We start from the raw sequence: 21,128 nt of genomic DNA, 5'->3' as shown, positions 1-21,128 counted from the left end.
GTTAATGTTATTTCTGTGTGTTTTTCATTTTCATCCTGTTGAGTTTGAAGCAGCAACAGAAGTATCAAATGGAATTCTTGGGAATTCATGACTGGAGCTTGAGATAGAGATGAGAGCTAGAGATAGTAGGTTTCCTCAAGGAATAAGATAAAGTAACTCAGAGTAAGGCCTGTAAGGATCTTTTATCTCAGTCAGATCCAGAGCAAAGTAGAGAGACTATTTTGTTTTTCTTAAAGACTAAAGACACTTCTTCATGGATGACAGGATGGGGAAGACTGAGAGATTCAGAATTTCCTATATGTCGTTAGTAATAGGAAAAAACTGGTAAGGGTCCTGTGGTAGTCAGGTCAGACTTAGAAGCGGCAGTGGAGGCAGGGAATTCGTGTAAGTGCATTTTTACAGGTGTGCTCGGAGAAGGGGCGTGAAGGAAGCAGGATAGAGCAGGGGGAAGAATCTAGTGCGGATGAAGGATTGGCTGGCAGCGAGGAGCTGGCTGAAGCCGCAAACCATGGATTCTTAGTATCCTAGGAAACATTTGATCCACATAGGAAGGTTAGAGATTTTGTAGCTGAGGGAATGGTTTTATGATAGATCATTTTCTAAATTATTAGTACCTCTGGGTAAATGACCCTACCTTCTCCACCTGACCATATGTCACTGTGGAAGCATGGTAATGTTCCTGGAGAACCAGAATTACGTCTGCACAGAGTTCAAACTATTGGTATATGCTAAAGAAGGTTGTTGAGAATGTGTTTCTTTTATTTATATTCATCCTTATCTATAGGTGAACAGCAGATTTCTCTTGGAATATCTGTTCTCTTGGTTTCAGTCATCACCTTGATGTTGATAACTCCCAAGTCTTTGCCTCCCAAAGTTCATCTCATCTGGCCTACCCAGCATCATTTTTGTATCTGTCCCACTGTCTCACAATGTTTCATACATAATAGGTGGTTTATGAATGTCACTCATGCTGATCAGGCTGACCACTTTATCATAAGAGAGATGTTGTGAATTGAACACATGATTTGGAGCTTACCCTTTTTTAAAAAAAAAACTAGCTGGGCAAGCTACTTAGCCTCTCTGAGCTTTAGTTTCCTCACCCACACTAGGAGTGCTAATGCCGCAGCATAGGAATGCTGGAAAAATTAAGTCAAAGAGTTCACTTTAAGCACATGGCCTAGGGCCTAAAAATTAATTAAAGTCCTGGTAAATGTTGGTTCTTTCTCCTTTATGCTCAGGGTTTAAAATATTTAGTTTAACTGCTGTGATTCCAGTTTTTTAGGCCTAAAGTTTAATCAATTAATTAATAATTTTTAAAAAAATAATTGATTTTGGCTGTGCTGGGTCTTTGTTCTAGTGTGCAGGCTTCTCTAGTTGCAGTGTATGGGCTTTCTAGTTGCAGCTCGTGGGCTTCTCTAGTTGCGGTGCACAGGCTCAGTAGTTGTGGCATGAGGCCTTAGTTGCAGTATGTGGGATCTTAGTTCCCCGACCAGGGATCGAATCCCGGCCCCCTGCATTGGGAACACAGAGTCTTAACCAGTGGACCACCAAGGAAGTCCGCCTAAAGTTTAATTTAACTTATTTGGTCTTTATCACATTCTTGCACATAACTCTGATAACCCAGAGTAAGAAGTTTCTTAAAAGAGTACTATTTGCCTAATCCAATAGAAGTTTGCTAACTATGAAATTTGATCAAGAGTTCATAAAAAAAAATGGAGAGGAGGGCAGGGCTAGGTAAAGTAAACTTGACTGTAGTGGTGGTGGTTTTTTTTTTTTTTAATCAATATACTAGGATGTTTTTGAGTAAAATTTTATAATCTGAAGATTCCCACTTGGGATATAGAAAGTGTTTCATCTTTTTTTAAAAATTAATTAATTAATTTTATTTATTTTATTTTTTATTTTTTGGCTGCATTGGGTCTTCCTTGCTGTGCACGGGCTTTCTCTAGTTGCAGCGAGCAGGGGCCACTCTTTGTTGTGGTGTGTAGGCCTCTCATTGCAGTGGCTTCTCTTGTTGTGGAGCACGGATGGCTCTAGGTGCGCGGGCTCCAGCAGTTGCGGCACTTGGGCTCAGCAGTTGTGGCTCGTGGGTTCCAGAGTACAGGCTCAGCAGTTGTGGCACATGGGCTTAGTTGCTCCGTGGCATGTGGGATCTTCCCAGACCAGGGCTCGAACCCGTGTCCCCTGCATTAGCAGGCGGATTCCTAACCACTGTGCAACCAGGGAAGCCCGTGGGGTTTTATCTTTAATATTAAATTCTTGAGCAGAAAACAACATTGAGCAGCACAATATGCCTCTTTTCTGCCAGTATTTCTGTGCATCTATATTGCGTTAGGAGCTCTGGGAGAGTCAGAGGCATAAAATAATGTTTTTCCACTTCCAGATGGCTAGCACATTTCTCAATACTGGTGTCTAGTTGTAATTTCAAGTGATTACTTGTGAACTCTCGTGAGTTTTGTATGCATGTCCTCATTTGATTTGCTCATTTGCATGGTTCTCAAAAAACTGATATCAACTACATAGTAAGGGTAGCGGTGCATTGTATCTGGAGGGTAACTGACTATGTTAAGTAATTTGTATGTTTATATTGTCAAAGTAAGAGTATGAAAGAAGACATACAAATAAATAGTAACTCAAGAGGTGAAAACTACCCAAATGTCCAGCAACTGATAAATGGATAAATAAAATGTGGTATATGCATACAATGGGTATTATTCAGTTCTAAAAAGGAATGTAGTACTGATACATGCTGCAGCATGGGTGAGCCTTGAAAAATTATGAGAAGTGAAAGAAGCCAGCCACAAAAGGCCACATATTATACGATTACACTTATATGAAATATCCAGAATCAGCCAATCACAGACACAGAAAGAGAACAGAGGTTATAAGGGGCTGGGGTGGGAGGGAGATGGGGAGTTATGTTGACTGGGTAGTGAGTTTCTGTTTGAGACGATGAAAAATGTCTGAAAATGGATGGTGATGATGATTGTACATGATTGTAAATGTGCTAAATGCATTATCAGTTTAAAATGGTTTAAATGATAAATTTTATGTTATATGTATTTATCACAATAAAAAAGAAGAAGAAGTGGTAAGAGGCTTGGAGTCATTGTAATAAACCTCCTGTTTTTCTTTCTGTACAGGAGCCATGGATAACCGAGGCTTTCAGCAGGGGAGTTTCAATAGCTTTCAGAGCAGCTCCAGTGATGAGGACTTGATGGACATACCAGGGACAGCTATGGATTTCTCCATGAGAGATGATGTTCCTCCCTTAGATGGAGAAATAGAAGGTATCATTACTGCTGATGACAGTTTATCTTTTTAAAAATTATTTCCAATGTACGTACAATAACACTCATTTATCTCCTGGCACACAGTTCTGTGAATTTTAACACATGCATAGATGCTCGTAATTACCACCACCAACAGGATACAGAACAGTTCAACACCCCCAAAGAATTCCTTCTTATTACCCTTTACAGTCAGACCTCCCCTACTCCCAACCCCTGGTAATAACCACTGATTCGTTCTCTGTCCCATAATTTTTCCTTTTTGAGACTGTCATATACATGAAGTCACATAGTATGTCAACTTTTGAGACTGACTTCATTCACTCAGCTTCATGCCTTGGAGATTCATCTAAGTTGTTCATTCCTTTCTCTTCCTGAGTAGTATACCCTGGAGTGGGATCTCTGGATTGTGTGATACATGTATGATGAACTTTATAAGAAACTGCCAAACCATTTTCCAGAGTGGCTGTACCATTTTGCATCTGAGCTAGCCACACGTAGTAGTTCCACTTGTTCTGCGTCCTCCACGGCTCTTAGTATTTTCAGTAATTTTTATTTTAACCATTTTAACAGCTAAGCAGTGTTATCTCGTCATGGTTTTAATTTCATTTCCCTAATGGCTTATGATGGCGAACATCATTTCATGTGCTTATTTGCCAAACTTATATCCTCTTTGATGAAGTGTCTGTTCAGATCATTTCCCTTTTTTATAATTGATTTTTTATTATCTGGAATATATTTATAAAATGAAAATTCCCCTTTATTATTTGGTTATGCAGTAACATCATTCTTTGCATTGGCTGCATACAATTTCATGGTATAGCTCTACCATAGTTTACTTAACCAAGCTTCTTCTATTGGTTCACATTTCAATTGCTTCCAATCTTTTGCTATTACAAACAATGCCACAGTGGACAACCGTGTGTGTGTGTGTGTGTGTGTGTGTATGTGTATGTGTATCTTTTAAGTGTGTGAGAGCGTTTCTGTAGCATGAGTGTGTAAGAGTGCTTATTTCTCCACAGCCTTGCTGGTGCTGAATATTACAATTCTCTTTTCATCTTTACAATATGATATATACATACATCCCTATTATTGTTTTAATTTTCACCTTTTAAAATTAATGAGCTTGAGCATATTTTCATGTTTATTAAACCATTTAAATTTCTTTTTTCTGGGGAATTCTCTAGTGGTGCAGTGGTTAGGACTTCACACTCTCATTGTCAAGGGCCTGGGTTCAATCCCTGGTCAGGGAACTAAAATCTCACAAGCTGCGTGGTGTGGCCAAAAAAAAAAAATTCTTTTTCTGGAAGTTTCCTGTTTATATGATGCTCCTGTTTTTCTAATGGGCTGATTATCTTTTCTTATCTTTTAATAAGAGCGCTTTATTATTATTATTATTAATCTTTTGTCTAACATAGGTTGAATGTATATTTTTTCTATTTCTGGTTTGCCTTTGTTAACTTTTTTTTTAACTGTTCTTTTTTTTAAATTTATTTATTTATTTATTTATTTATTTAATTTTTGGCTGTGTTGGGTCTTCATTGCTGTGCACGGGCTTTCTCCAGTTGCGATGAGCGGGGGCTACTCTTCATTGTGGTGCACAGGCTTCTCATTGTGGTGGCTTCTCTTGTTGCAGAGCATGGGCTCTAGGTGCACGAGCTTCAGTAGTTGTGGCACATGGGCTCAGTAGTTGTGGCTCTTGGGCTCTAGAGCGCAGGCTCAGTAGTTGTGGTGCATGGGCTTAGTTGCTCCATGGCATGTGAGATCTTCCTGGACCAAGGCTTGAACCCGTGTCCCCTGCACTGGGAGGCAGATTCTTAACCACTGTGCCACCAGGCAAGTCCCATTAACTTTGGTTTTTTAATCTACAAATATTTTAAAATTTTTGTATAGCTAGGTATATAACCATTTTCTTTTATGACTTCTGAATTTCTTGTTGTAATTAGAAAGGACTGCATCACTTTAAGATTAAATTTATATACTGACTTAAAACTATTGCCTGGTTCTTTAAGTGATTGGGATTGCCATTCTCAAAGTGAAGTCAGGGGACAAGAAACTACTGTCAGAATTCATTATTTAGCAAATTTGTATTAAGGGCCTATGATGTTACAGATACTTTGCTAGGTTCTAGGAATTAGCAAGGTTTTAAGGCACCATCCCTGCCTTCATGAAGTTGATTCTAGCTAGCCTAACAGACGCATAAGTACTTATGATAGTACCTACCCCTTAAGAGTTGTTTTCAGGATTAAATGAGACATGTACCTGACATCGAGTTAATGCTCAATAAAATGTTAGCTATCATAATCATCATCATTATTATTTTATGTCTATTATAACCCTATATTGTAAGTGCTATAGCTCTTGTAAGAACTTAGCAAAGGACTCATTCTGTGTGTGTGTGTGTGTGTGTGTGTGTGTGTGTGTGTGTGTCTGTGTGTGTAGGATTGGAAAAAATTTCACAGAAAAGGTGTGTTTGAGAAGGGCCTTGAAAGAGAAGTTATTTGGTAGGAGGAAGAGCACTGAAGGCAGAAAGCAAGCTTTTACAGAGATAGCAACAGGCATAATATACGGAGGTATAAAGAGGCAGAATATAAGTCCAAATAAGTAAATTGGGGCCCGAATGTCATGCTAAAAAGTTTGAATTAACCTTATTGTCACTGTGAGGACAAACTCTTTCACATGCTCATTCAACAAATACTCTTCTAGCACCTGCTACGAACCAGGTACTACTCTAGGCACTGGGAATACAGTGGCAGGATTAACATAGATAAGATCCAAGCTGATCTGGAATTTATATCTAGTTGGGTAGGTAAACAAACAGATTCTCTAGTTAATTACTAGCAAGGAAATAAACTGACAGTAGATGATAACGGGGGAATACCACTGTAGTTGGAAAGGTCAGGGAAGGCTTCTCTGAGGAGAGGTGACTAACTTGGGATGAACATACCGGTGTAAAAACCACAGGTTCAAAAGGATAACAAGAAATTTGCCTGGTAACATTACCTCAGGGCAGTGACAGGAGAAGAGAACCCCTGAATTTAAAGTTCATAAAAGAAAGGTACTCATGGTTTGGTATTTGGTGGTTTTTCCTATTTTCCTACTAATATAAAAGGGACATGTGTATATCATGTCCATTTTGTGTACTTATAACCATAGTGAGCTAGTTATACCAATTACCGGCCCCAGTGAAGTGGTCAGTTAGGGTATCCATTAACTTAAACTGGCTACCTCTACTTAAGCCTTCTGGCTAAACCAGAGTGGTTTAGCTTAGTTATCATCACTGCTTCTAATGAAAAATGATTTCATATGGCATCTGTATGACTAAAGTACTTTTCATGTGTTCATGTTGCTCTCGGTAGGTGATTGGGGCAAGTATCCATTATTCCTGTTTAATAAACTAGAAAACTGAGGCAGACAAGATTTTGACATTGCTTATGATTGTGGAATATGGTTTTACATGAGTAATCCTTCACCACTTTTCACTAGCCTTTACAGGAGAATTACTACTTGTGGCTCCCAAGATCTGACCATATAATAATGAGGCTATTTTCCATGAGCCACACACAAAATTCAGTCCACTCACAATACTCTGTAGTGATATAATTTTCTTGCTTTGCTTTTTAATTGTTCTTACTTTAATGTTTTCACATGGGATTTCTTAATGAACACAACAACAGCAACAACAGAAAAAAAAAAAGGTCATAAAGTCCTTGATGTTCGGTGGTGAAACTGTGCATAAAATACTACATTTTGTACCAGGCACAATGGCACGTACTAAAAAGATTAGTTAAAAAGAGCTTGAAAGGCAGTAGAAGTGGTTCTTGTTTTCCAGATGGCTGGAGGGATTGACTTATGAGGAATGAATAAATAAATTATGCATGGCATGGTTAAATGCATCTGAGGTAGTGTTGTAGTAGTCTGTAAATTAGAAGAAACATAAACACAGAGATCTGAGAGAAGGGGAGGAGGAGGCAAATAGAAAAAGGGGTTGAATAACAGGAAAAAATTCAGAGCTATTCTTATAGTCCATCTGTTCTCACTTGCCTGCCTCCGCAGCCTGGAACTCCTGGTCAGCAATTCAGTCATTCATTCATTCAGGATTTTATGGAACAGCCAGATATGAACTGTGCTGTTTTGGTAATGTTCTTCAATTCCCTTCTTCCCCTCACTTCCTTGTCTTTCTACCTAGCATGCCTTGCTGCTACTCCCTAACTGTAGAATGAGGAGACATTCCTGGCAGAGAGAGCAGCACAGGTAAAAGCACACAGCAGCACGAGAAAACCTTTTCTGCTCAAGAAACAGAGTCTGCGTGTCTGAGGCCTGAGAGCAGGAGATAGGTTGGGAGATCCAGTTAGAAATCTAGGTGGGGTCCAGATTGTCTGTGCGTTTGGACCTTATCTTGTAACCAAGGAGTCATCAAATGATTTAGAAGCAGAGGAATGATGCAATCAGATTGTTTTTTAGAGAATTTATGGCAGCGTGGAGGATGGATTCAGGGGAAGAGTGTGCTGGAGACTGGAAGACAGTTAAACTGTTATTTTTGAACAATCTAGGCAAAAGAGCAAAGGCCTGAATTAAGACAGTAGGGATGCAGAGGAGGGGAGAATAAGTTCTGGAGAAATTTCAGAGTGCGGATCAATAGGACCAATTAGACATGGAGAATAAACCAGAAGAGTCACAGGTGACTTCAAAGCCCAGGTGGAGTATGAGCAGACCATTTCCCCCTCGTGTGTGAGAACATGCCCAGACCACCCCTGCCAGCCTCAACATAACCTCCCGATGTCCCAGGGAGGAAAAAAAAAAAACTTTTGAAATGAAAAACCCGATGGTGTTTGAAATCCACCATGGAAGTTGTGAAACAGTTCTGTTTGTTCTGCCCCACTGTGAAAAAAGATCATAGTATTCCTTCAGAGAAAAACAGAAAACATCTTGGGCTTCAGCTCATGGAGAAACCTCCCGTCATCATCTCAGGCTGTCCCAAACTGACTCGAGCAATTTGTGCGGGTGGTGCCGGGAGGAGAAGGAAAGGGAATTTGGGATCCATCACCCTCATAATATTCAAAGTTCCCTGAACACAGCCTAGGAGAATGGCAATTGTCATTGCTGCTTTTTGAGCTTGAAAAAAAAGTGGCGCATATCAGAAGCTCTGTTGGGGCCATAAACCTCACCTGTTTTAATATGCTGACCCCATAAAATGAGGCCTATGATGATAGTCCATAGACTTTAAAGGCTTCCTTTAGGTTCCTTAATGGGAAAATACCTGGTCAGATTTTAGAATGTATGCCCTCTAATCTCTCCCTCATTTATATATTATATTTCTGTCTTAAGTATACGTTTTATTCGGGCCTGTTGAGTTTTTACCTAATGTCCCATCCAGGATACCACATTACATTTAGTTGTCGTGTCTCCTCGGGCTCCTCTTGGCTGTGATGGTTTCTTAGACTTTCTTTGTATTTGGTGACCTTGACAGTTTTGAGGATTACTGGCCATGTATTTGTAGACTGTCGCTAAGTTGGGATTTGATGTTTTTCTCATAATTAGACTGGAGCTTGGGGGAAGAAGACTAGAGGTAAAGTGTCATTCTTACCACATCATATCAAAGGTATATACTGTCAGTATGACTCATCGCTGCTGATGTTCACCTTGATCACCTGGCTGAGGCAGTGTTTGTCAGTTTTCTCCACTGTGAAGTTATTCTTTTTTCATCCTTTCCGTAATGTGTTCTTTGGAAGGAAGTCACTGCATAGCTGACACTTAAGAAGAAGGAAGTTATTCTCTACCTCCTTGAGAGTGAAGTATCTATAGACACTATTTGGAATTGTTCTTCATAGGAGTTTTCTCTGTTTTCTCTGTTATTTATTCAAGCACGTATTTGTATCAGTAGGGACTCATTTGTTTAATACTTTGGCTAGAATCCATTATTACTTTATTTTATTCAAATCTTTCTAGCTTTGCATTTGGAGCTCTTTCAATTGGCTCTGTTTCCCTTTGACATACCCCTGTCAAGTGTTTCTTGAACACTTATTTACTTTCTGGTACTACAATGTGCTCCAGGCCCATGTTATATATTTCCTGCCTCAGTCCTAGAATCAGCTATTTCTCCAAGAAGCCTTAGTTTCTTTCAGTGGAGATTGGTATTAGAAACTAAGATCTGGGCCTTAGGTGTGCTTTATTTTCTTTTGGGGCATTGTTGTTTCTAGGCCCTCTCAGTAAGGAAATACAAATATATGTGTATACTAACCCACATATATACACATATCTGTAAATAGATTATCTGTATGTAACTGCTGCATCTATATTAAGCTAAACATGAGATCACACTGATGTCTCTAATTCTAATCCGTTACCACATGAATCATTCTTGCCTCCTCCCCTCTCTTGTCTATAACCTTCCCCTCCAGGTAGTGAGAAACATGGCTCCCACCATCCACCATTCAGTATTTAACTGTTCATTTCCAGTGTACATGCATAGGTTTCAAATTGTTAACCCATACCCTTCGTGGGAAAGTACTTTATCAACTAGAGTAAAGTGCTTATACAAAATTCCTTTTGCCTTTAGTCTTACAGACTCCACTCATTTCCAGTTACTTGGGACAGCATCTTTTTCCTTTACCCCTTTAGTGAGGCTGTTTCACAGATTTGTAATATAATTAGATTCTTTTGCCACAGTCTGCATCCCATCCTGGGATTTTTTTTTTTAATTGTATACAATAAGGTTCACTCTTTGTGCTGTAAGGCTCTATAGATTTTGACAAATACATAGTGCCATGTATCCACTCTTACAGTATCACGCAGAATAGTTTCACTGTCCTAAAAAATCCCCTGTGTCTTACCTATTCAGTGTTCTTCCTTCTGAGCCCCTGGCAACCATCAATCTGTTTTTGTCTTCATAAATTTGTCTTTTCCAGAATGTCTGTATAAATGGAATCATACAGTACATAGACTTTTCAGATTGGCTTCTTTCACTTAGTAATGTGCATTTAAGGTTCTTCCATGTCTTTGTGTGGATTTATAGCTTATTCCTTTTCATTGCTGAATAATATTCCGTTGTCTGGATGTACCACAGTTTGTCTGTTCATTCACCTACCTGCTGAAGGACATCTTGGTTTCTTCCAACTTTTGGCGATTATGACTGAAACATCTGTGTGCAGGTTTTCCTGTAGGTATAAGTATTCAAGTCAGTTGGGTAAATATATAGGTGTGCAATTTCTGGATTATATGGTAAGACTATGTTTAGTTTTATACGAAATTGCCAAACTGTTTTCTAAAGTGACTGCACCATTTTGTATCCCCACCAGCAATGAATGAGAGTTCCTGTAACTCCACATCCTTGTGAGCAATTGGTATTGTGAGTGTTTTAGGCTTTAGCCATTCTAATAGGTGTGTAGTGGGATCTCATTGTTGTTAAGTTGCATTACCCTAATGACAAATGATGTTGAGCACCTTTGCATTCGCTATTTGCCATCTGTGTGTCTTTTTTGCTGAAGTTCACATCTTTTGATTTTAGCTCTTCTTTTCTAATATATACATTTAATGCTATAAATTTCTAAGGACTGCTTTTGCTGTCTCTCACAAGTTTTGTTATGTTGTCTTTTCATTTTCACTTGCTTCAAAATGTTTTAAAATTTGTCTTCAGACTTCTTTGACCCATGGGTTATTTGGAAGTGTGTTGCTTTATTTCCATGTATTTGGGTATTTTCCAGTTATTTTTCTGTCACTGGTTTCTAGTTTAATTCCCTTGTGTTAGGATTTATGTTCAACTGGCTGGGAGTTGGGCTGTGTTTAATGTTTAGTGTAATTATTGGTGCCAGGGGGTTAAATTCCTGTAGTGTCCTTGTTTTTGTCTCCCCTCTTGATTTTGTTTCCTCAAGTACAACTCCTTGAAAGAGATTCCATGTCTTGCAGCTGTAATCCAGTGTTATTAAGTATACGGGAGCCCTATTGGTGGGGTGGTGTGGTATGGGGGAGCAGGTTATTTTATAATCTTCTGATTAAATCACAGTGTCTGTTGGACCTGTGTCTTGTGTCTTTGACCTTCACAAAATGTAATCCAGTGGTATAGCTTTTTGTTCTCCCTGCCCCCTACTCCTGTCTCCGACCTCAGCATTCCCTACCCACTTCCAGGAAGCTCAGACCCCTATTGACTTTGCTTTTTTCCCTTAGGTGAGACTGGAAGGCTGGAATGGGGGCTGGAGAGGGAAGAATGCCCTTCCCCCAGCTGGGATAAGGCTTAAGCAAAGTATTTTCCCCTGGAGCATAGGCCTTTGTTGTAGAGACAGGTCTGACGCATGTCACAATGATAACTCTTCGCTTCTCCTCCTCAGAGCCAGGAGGAGATCTTTTTTAGCTCTTCACTTTGAGAACTCGGTGGGTTCCTAGAGATAAAACTCACCAAAATATAGGTTCAGGAGTTTCTTATTCTCACACAAGTCCACACTCAGCCTTCAGCAGTTCTTCAAAGTTGCCATTTAAGTGGCCCTCGCAATTATGTTTCTGGCGGTTTCTACTCCAGGTAAGCAGATCTCTCTGTGTCTTTTTGAATAAGCCTGTCTCTTCAGATTTGGGGGTTGGAGTTTCCCTTGCAACCTTAATTCTCTGGTGGGTCCAAGAAAAGTTATTGATTTTTCAGTTTGTCTAGCTTTTTCTTGTACAAATGGGAGTGACAACTTTTTAATTTCATTTTTAATTGAAGTATAGTTAATTTATAATGTATTAAAGTATATAGCAAGACAACTTCTGAGCTTTTTACTTGCCAGAGCTGAATCTAGAAGCTCCCCATTTATTTTCCAGTTAGTGAAACCGCTTTGGTCCCCTCTTGAAAGGAGAAAAAAATCAGAGGCCGTTTGGCTTCTAATAAATCCTGAGTGGATTATTTTGAGCCTTACCTTGTTCCAGTTTATGGCATTTTTGGCATTATGTGGTAGAGGAAAGGGTCGCTGTGATGTTTCAGGAGTGTGCTCTGGGTGTTTCTGGGGTCTGTGGCTAGTGGGTACTCCAGAGATACTGTAGCCATGTTGGTATAGCTCTAATTAGCCACAGACCAGAAGTCCCAGGTTGTGCTCTACTTCAGTGCTGAGCTGAATCTTACTTTTCTAAGGATTGGTAGTACCATTTAATGATCTTGCCAGAAGAGTATTCTGTAATAACTATGTGATCAGAATACCATTTGGAATTCCTCGAAGCTAAGGTCTTCTCAAAAGTCATTCAGCACAATGTGTGAATGACCCAGATATAATCATTGCTAAAATGATAGAGTATGAGAGTTGGAAAGGACTGTAAAAATCATACATGCTAATATGCCCTCATTTTTCCAGATGGGGAACCTGAAACCCACAGAGATTAAGGCAATTGCCTGGGGTGACACAATCAGTGAGTTTTGAACCTAGGATTGGAATCTGTAGCTTCTCACTGCCGGACAGTGGGTCTGATCACAAAGACTTTTTTTCCCATTGACTTTCATTTAAAAATTTAATAAGCCATCTTCCTCTTGGTGCTGTCCTCCTAGTGTTTTCCAAAAACTGTCACCTGTTTTGTTTCTAAATACCCCAGGGGGTCTGCCTCTCACAATGGAAGTCTTCCCTTTGCAATGTCTTGTTTCTACTCCTCTAGCTGCGTTATCATTATTTTTTTCTTTTTAAAACACTTATATAACACATAAATACACCTCACTGTTAAAGATTCAAACAATACACACGTATGTAAAAAGTGAAAGTCCCCTCCCCCCACTTCCCACTCCGGAGATAACCCTTCAAAATAATTCAGTTATGACCCTTTCAATTCTTTTTCTATCCAGTTAACACAGAGACACACTTTAATTTTAAAAAAATCTAATTATTATTTTGTAACTTGCTTTTTTCACATAGTAAGCTTGGGAGATTTTTCTATTTCAGTACACATCAGTCTACTTCTTTCCTTATGCTATGCCCCCATTAGTGGACTCTTTCTTGTTTCCAGCGCTGCAGTGAATAACATACATACATTGGTGTGCACAGGTACAATTGTTTCCTTAAGAGCAATTCCTAGATTATATGTGTGTATGTGTGTTTAACTCATTTTTTTTTCTCGACGACATCACACTATTCGCATGAATCCAAGAAGAATCTCCTCCTTGGTATTTCGTCTCTTGAAGTTTTTTCCCCTGCCAAAGAATAATTGCTAGTCTCTTGTCCCCAATTTCCTTTTGGAGATTAATAGAGAGAAACCAATGCAGACTCAGTACAGAAGAACTGGAGAACTGCTGCTTCTCAAATAATAAGTACAAGTAATTACACGGGATCATGCTAGCCAAAGGGTTTCTCAATAGTCTGGTATGGAATATGTATTTTAGAGCAGGGTCTCCCTACCCATTACATTTCCCAGTCCTCTTGTCAGTCCCTTTTATGTGTAAATTTGAGAAGGAAGGAATGAAGAGCAAGTAATGGAGCAGAGGGCTATTTTCTTTATATGGACAACCCTCTCAGCAAAGTTGTCAAACCTATCCCCTCTACTCCCATTTTTACAATGATTTTGTACAGTGGGAGTCTGCAGATACCAAGCCATACTCCTCAAGCTATTTTTCCTAACACTGGTAACTCTGGTAATTAACACCCTGGCTCCACTGGCAATGAAAGTGAATTGGGTGGGGAACTTCCAGATTAGAGCAGATGCTGGGAATAGAAGGCATAAAAGGTACACTGTGAAGCAAATGCCTACAACCCAATGGGGACAGAGCTGTATCCAGTGGGAACCAAGGAATCTGAAGGTGGTATTAGAATCTAGATTCACACTTATCTTGAAAGCCTTTTCCCTATCCCTTTCTGCTATGCCCCACCTTCCTATATACTTCTTATAACCCTCAAACTTCATTTTAATAGTATCTATCAGAGATTTATTACTGTTTTTGCAGTTCCGTTATCTGCCTCTCTCACCACCTCTTTTACCGTCTAGCTCTCAGCAGAGCTAGAATAGAGTTTCCTCTTTGTTGTCCTTCCTGCCTCTTAGACAGCTTCACATTTTAATGTGCTGTGAGCAGGAACCAAGCAGTTAGTCCTTAAATGAAATGGGTGCAGGGGTGACAGTCAAAACAACACAGGCACTGACCCATCAGATTGGATGTCAGATATAGCTCTGGGTAGTGTCCTGGAGCCTCCTGGTGTTCCAGCTGCTGCATCATGGGAAAGTTCAGGAGCCTCCGGGGGATGGTTGTGGGGGAGGTGAGTCCTCAGGAAAGAGTAGTTATTTATCTACAGCCACAGAGGTGATTTCACTATTTAACAACCAGCATGGCTGTACAGATGTGTATCAATGGAATAGTTGCCCTGAGTAAGTGTCTCAGGGGTCAAACTAAGATAGTATATTAAAACATAACATGGTCCTGTGACACTCTCCAGAGCTTAGATAGGAGGATGTTTGCTTTTCTGGGGAATTCCCTGGCGGTCCAGTGGTTAGAACTGTGCGATTTCACTGCCATGGGCCTGGGTTCAATCCAATAAGCCGCTGGGTTGCGCAGCTGGGAGAAAAAAAAAAAAGCATTTGTTTTTCAGCTACTGGGTTCCAGTAAGCGGGGAAGCAAAATGGAGGCACAGGTTGATAGATAGAAAGGTCCTAAAAATGTTGACTGATTATTGAGGCTTCAACTGTAATGTATTCTCAAACATAGAGGTGGACGGAATGTGAAAGGGTTCATGCCTTATTGGGAGATCTGGAATGGATGAACCAATACAAAAAGGAAAAAGGGTGCAGGTATGGAAGTGAGAAGTGGCTCTTAATAGACTCTTAGTACTTGCTGTTGAATAAAGGTACAAGTTAAAAGATTACAGGTGGTACAGTGGTTAAGAATCTGCTTGCCAATGCAGAGGACATGGGTTCAAGCCCTGGTCTGGGAAGATCCCACATGCCACGGAGCAACTAAGCCTGTGCGCCATGCCTGTGTGCAGTAACAAAGACCCAACACAGCCAATAAATAAATACATAAAAATTTTAAGAAAATTAAAAGATCATAGGATGAGTATCTGCTGATGTGTACTAGGTCGAGTTTTGACTTTTTTATGTATGTGCTTTTAGCCTTGCAAAAATACCATATATCCCTGTAAAAACTGAAATACATTCTAAAAATGGAACTATTTTCAAGTCCTGTGATACGTACCAATAGCCCTGCTCCGTTTCTTTGAGTGCTTATTTTTTTTCTTTAGGCTGCTGCCAGTAAGTGAGTGCTCATGCAGCTGTGGTTATCACTAAAGCAGTACTTCAGGGTGCACGAGGTTTCTTTCTATCCTCTTTCCCCTTGTGTTTTTGTTAGTGTTTAACTAATTCACTTAATCAGTTACTGTTCAGCTCCCCAGGGAAATTTCTAATGGCATATTGGTTAGGGATTGAAATAAACATTACTCTCAAGTTGGAATTTCTTTTCATGTATTTTAAGGGGTTTTCTGGTTTTAAGCATCATGTGATTTTTAGAAAAAAATTAGAAAGTGGTTTCCATAAAGAAAAATGAGCTAAATACATTCATTTATATGCTTCCTCATTCAAGCAGTGTGCTTTTAAACACCCATTAATTAAGTTTTTAGACCTAACTATAACTTACCAGGAAAGCTGTTTCAAGGTTGACTTTTTTTCTGACTCGTTTTCTGTACATTTTTTCCCAGACTAAGCAATCCAGATTAGCTTTTGGGGGACTTTTATTATTTAAAAGCTAGGTGTACTTTAACTTGAATCATTTTCCTGCTAGAGCATTAAATCATTTTATATAAAACTTACTTTGAAGGGCACATTATGGCTTCAAAACTTACCTAAGTTTTACTGTTTTTTTTTTTTTTTTTTTTTTTTTGTATAGAGGTAAAAATCTAGACTTGCCTAATAAGCACCCCAATCTGATAATTAGGGTTGTTGTTTAATTTTACTCTTCTTCCCTCGGCAGAGTATTTACACACCAGAAGCTTAACTCATTTTTAAAATTGGAGTATGGTTGATTTACAGTGTTTCAGGTTGTACAGCAAAGTGATTCATATATATATAGATATACTTTTTCAGATTATTTTCCATTATTACAAGATATTGACTTCAGTTCCCTGTGCTGTACAGTAGGTCCTTGTTTATGTAAAGAAACTTAACTCTTTTTTTTTTTTTTTTGGCTAAGTTTGGGTCTTTATTGCTACACACAGGCTTTCTCTAGTTGTGGTGAGCGGGGGCTACTCTTCGTTGCGACGCGTGGGCTTCTCAGTGCAGTGGCTTCTCTTGTTGTGGAGCACGGGCTCTAGGCACTTGGGCTTCAGTAGTTGCGGCACGCAGGCTTAGTAGTTGTGGCATGCAGGCTCTAGAGTGCAGGCTCAGTAGTTGTGGTGCATGGGCTTAGTTGCTCCGTGGCATGTGGAATCTTCCCAGCCCAGGGATCAAACCCGTGTCCCCTGCATTAGCAGGCGGATTCTTAACCACTGTGTCACCAGTGGATAAGAATCACCAGGGTAGTCCAAGAAGTTTAACTCTTAATACACAGTTGTTTGATAAACCTTTTGCACTTTACTACTTTCTTTGTACCTCAGTAGTTGGTCCTGAATGGAATAATCTCTGCCGCCATTCTTGACAACTTAGTTTTATTAATATTTCTTTCTACTAGGTAAAAAATATGCTAAAAGAAACCAATTGGATGTGGAATAAGACCCACAGCTTAAGCTATTTGTCATCAAGTCAGATATAGATACCTCTGTGAAAGAGTGCGATTTCATCTCTCTCATTGATAAAACCTTAAAAAAGGTATCATTGTCATCATCCTTATTATACATTTTAAAATATTTTTTCCTTTTCTAAAAATTATGATGAATATCTTATAATTCCTAGTCCACACTTGTGCCAAATGCCCGTTAAGTGGTCTTCCTATGTTGAAAGTTTTAAAAACATTGTTGTACAAGCCACTAATATGTTAGAAATAGAAAATGATCTGATCAGATCTGTGTTCCACAAAGATAACCCTGTTTGTCCCCAAGTATTAACTTTATCATTGTGATTTTCTCATAGGATGCATTAAAAATTGGTAAGCGTTTCTTTCTCTTTTTTAAAAATTTTGATTTTCTTTTCTTATTGCAGTGTAGTTGTTTTACAATGTTGTGTTAGTTTATACTGTACAGCAAAGTGAAGTAGAGTGCCCTGTGTTATACAGCAGGTTCTCATCAGTTATCTGTTTTACACATATTAGTGTATATATGTCAATCCCAAACTCCCAATTCATCCTACTCCCCTTTTCCCCCTTGGTGTCCATACATTTGTTCTTTACATCTGTGTCTCTGTTTCTGCCTTGCAAACCGGTTCATCTGTACCATTTTTCTAGATTCCACATATCATTAATATACGATATTTGTTTTTCTCTTTCTGACTTACTTTACTCTGTATGACAGTCTCTAGATCCATCCAAGTATCTACAAATGTCCCAATTTTGTTACTTTTTATGGCTGAGTAATATTCCATTGTATATATGTACCACATCTTCTTTATCCATTCATCTGTTGATGGACATTTAGGTTGCCTCCATGACCTGGCTATTGTAAACAGTGCTGCAGTGAACATTGTGGTACATGTGTCTTTTTGAGTTACAATTTTTCTCTGGGTTTAGGCGCAGTAGTGGGATTGCTGGGTCATATGGTAGTTCTATTTTTAGTTTTTTAAGGAACCTTCATACTGTTCTCCATAGTGACTGTATCAATTTACATTCCTACCAGCACTGTAAGAGAGTTCCCTTTTCTCCACACCCTCTCCAGCATTTATTGTTTGCAGATTTTTTGATGAGGATGTGAGGTGATACCTCATTGTAGTTTTAATTTGCATTTCTCTAATGATTAGTGATGTTGAGCATCTTTTCATGTGCCTCTTGGCCATCTGTTTTTCTTCTTTGGAGAAATGCCTATTTAGATCTTCCACCCATTTTTTGATTGGGTTGTTTGTTTTTTTGATATTGAGCTGCGTGAGCTGTTTGTATATTTTGGAGATTAATCCTTTATTGATTCATTTGCAAATATTTTCTCCCATTCTGAGGATTATCTTTTCGTCTTGTTTATAAGCATTTCTTTCTCTTATTTCCACAATAATATCAAGTGACCTACACCTGGCAGTCTGTATAAAGAAACATGTGCTAGAGATTACAAATTTGGCAGAGAAGGGAATAGAGAGGTAGAAAAGAGTAAAAGAAATATAATGTCAAATTCTGAATACCAGTGCTTCATTTCTTTTTTAAAAAAAATTGAAGTATTTACAATATTGTGCTAGTTTCTGGTGTATAGCAAAGTGATCCATTCATATATATATATCTGGGAGGGATGGGAGACAATTTTACTACATTCACCAAATTAAAGGACGAGAACATACTATAAACACAGCTTAAAACAATTAAGAACCATAAGCAAAATGTGAGATAGATTGACTAGTAAAATTCACCAAATTTTGGTTAAGAAAAAAATTTTACAGTAATGAAGTAACACAGGTGCCTCCTTTTCTAAAAAAATCACAAAAAGCAATTGCATAAATTACAGCCAAAAAATTGAGTACAACAGTTCTCATTGTAATTTGTGTGTGTGTGTATATTCCTTTTCAGGTTCTCTTCCCTTATAGGTTATTGCAAAATATTGAGTATAGTTCCTTGTGCTATACAGTAGGTCCTTGTTGGTTACCTATTTTCTGTATAGTAGTATGTATCTGCTAATCCCAAACTCCTAATTTATCTCCTTCCCCTTTGGTAACTATAAATTTGTTTTCTATGTCTGTGAGTCTGTTTTAATTTTGTAAATAAGTTCATCTGTATAATATTTTAGATTCCACATATAAGTCACATGATATGATATTTGTCTTTCTCTGAGTTACTTCACTTAGTATGATAATCTCTAGGTGCATCCATGTCACTGCCAATCCAGTGTCTCATCTCTTAATCTGAATTATAATTAAATTTCATTTTAGTGTGAGGACTGTGTCATAGCTACCAGTCTTCTCGTTTTCAAAAGAGGTAAATTTACATGGCATAAAAAAAGTTCCTCCCCTGGACACACTGATAGAATATTTGAAAAACACGTGAACTTTCATCAAAAGTTATTGACATGGTACTAGTTTTGCAACCCAATCACTGTACATTGAAGAACTGTACACTTTTTAAGTACCAAAAAAGATAGTATCTTAAAGTATGAAACAATCTAATAAGAGAATGTAAGTCTTATTAAAGTAAGTTAATCCTGTAGTGGTCTTCAGATACTATAGGCAGAATCCTGTTTAGTAAAGAATAACTTTGAAGCAGGCTTGTGAGGTTGGCCCTGTCATCCTTTTTAAGTAAGATATACATATTTTTCTAAAAGTGTAATTGCATAAGACAGTCACAGTTGGGCCATAGCTTTTGCTTTTTAAGTTTTTTAGTTCTTTGCCACAGTACGATCAGTTGCCACTTCATTTTACTTCTCATTAGTGCTAGGTTAGTTCATCAAGAGACTGAAATGTTACCATAGTGACGAACAGACCAAAAGCATACAGTTTCCATGAAGTGCCTCACATTTCTTAAGGCTTTGTTGTATTGACATTTCAGGATGCTTTGGGACTTAAGAATTGATGAGCGTAATCACAATATTTTAAAGCCCTACATGTAGGTCTGATTATTGTAACACACTGACTAGATTAATGTTTAAAAGTGGCTGTCCTGTGGATTCACGTATGGAGTTGGGAGATGGCAGTTTTTTTTCTTTTCTTTTTTCCAGTTCTATTGAGAAATAATTGGCATACACCACTGTATAAGTTTAAGGAGTATAGCAGGATGCTTTGAATTACATATATATTGTGAAGTGATTACCACAATAGGTTCAGCTAACATCCATCTTCTCATATAGATACAATAAAAGGAAAAGAAAGAAGAAAAGAAAAAAGGAAAAAGTTTTCTCATGATGAGAACTCTTAGGATATACTCTCTTAACTTTCCTATATATCATACATATGTGTTAGCTATAGTCACAGATGGCAATTTAATTCTTTACTGGACTAGCCTTATTGCACAATTTATTAAGACCCGGTTAAAAATAGCCTTCAGGATAGGACCAGAGAAGGAAAAACCTTTAAAACAATGCAAATGTAGTAGTGAATTAATTTTCATGGCTGAAATAGCTACTTTTACTCAGGTTGGATTAATGAGATCAGACTTGATGTTGCTTTCTAGGTAGAGCACTACTACTAGGAAACAACTCATTTTCTTGACTGCTTTCTGAGTTTTCAAAGTTATTAGGTGGTATTAAAGAACTGACTTTGTAAAGTAAGTTCATATGTGGTTCAGTTTTTCATAATTTTCTCTATGATGTGTTCATAGAAAGACATAAAACGTGTGTACAGTTTAAAGAATAATTATAATGTGAATACTCAAGTAACCACTGCTCAGATTAAGAAAAATTGCCAGCCTTCCAGAAGCCCCACCCTCACCGTGTGCTGCATCCAGACGGCGACCCCCTCTTTTTTCTGGTTAGCTATTGTCTTTACTTTTGTCATTTTCTTGCTTCTCTTTGTAATGTAGTCACTTGCATTTGTATCCTAAAACGATACAATTTAGGTTTGCCTGATTTTGAACTTACATGAATAGAATCATGTCATGTACTCTCTTGTGTCTGGCATCTTTCATTCGTTTCACTTATTTAGCTTGTTACGTTTGTGCAATTTTATCCGTGTTATTGGTATCCAGTGCATTTTTTTAAAAAGCCTTTCTATATTTGCCTGTCTCCCCCCCCCTCTTTTTTTTTTTTAAACTTAGGATCCCTGTAACTCTAAATGCTTTCCGATATTTCTACTTTGCATTCTTAGATTTTCTGCTAAATGAGATCTGAAAACTAAAACTTGCCTGGATCCCAGTTTTCTGAA

General features: G+C 38.4%; 1 protein-coding gene across 5 annotated transcripts in view; it reads left to right on the top strand.

The window, feature by feature from the left end:
* CLCN5 (chloride voltage-gated channel 5) overlaps positions 1-21,128 on the top strand; it is a 141,434-nt gene that overhangs the window by 90,579 nt on the left and 29,727 nt on the right. For all 5 annotated transcript variants that reach the window (XR_009050268.1, XR_009050266.1, XR_009050267.1 and 2 more), the window contains exon 3: positions 3,144-3,290. Coding sequence is in view for 1 of the 5 variants with exons in the window: in XM_057718054.1 (XP_057574037.1) it covers positions 3,144-3,290 (147 nt within the window). In the remaining 4 variants the exon portion in view is untranslated. The remainder of the gene's footprint in view (positions 1-3,143; positions 3,291-21,128) is intronic.

Source organism: Hippopotamus amphibius, chromosome X, assembly GCF_030028045.1.
Source record: "Hippopotamus amphibius kiboko isolate mHipAmp2 chromosome X, mHipAmp2.hap2, whole genome shotgun sequence".
NCBI classification, from domain to species: Eukaryota; Metazoa; Chordata; class Mammalia; order Artiodactyla; family Hippopotamidae; genus Hippopotamus; species Hippopotamus amphibius.
The sequence above is the reverse complement of the archived record's forward strand: the minus strand, read 5'-3'. Positions and strand labels throughout refer to the sequence as shown.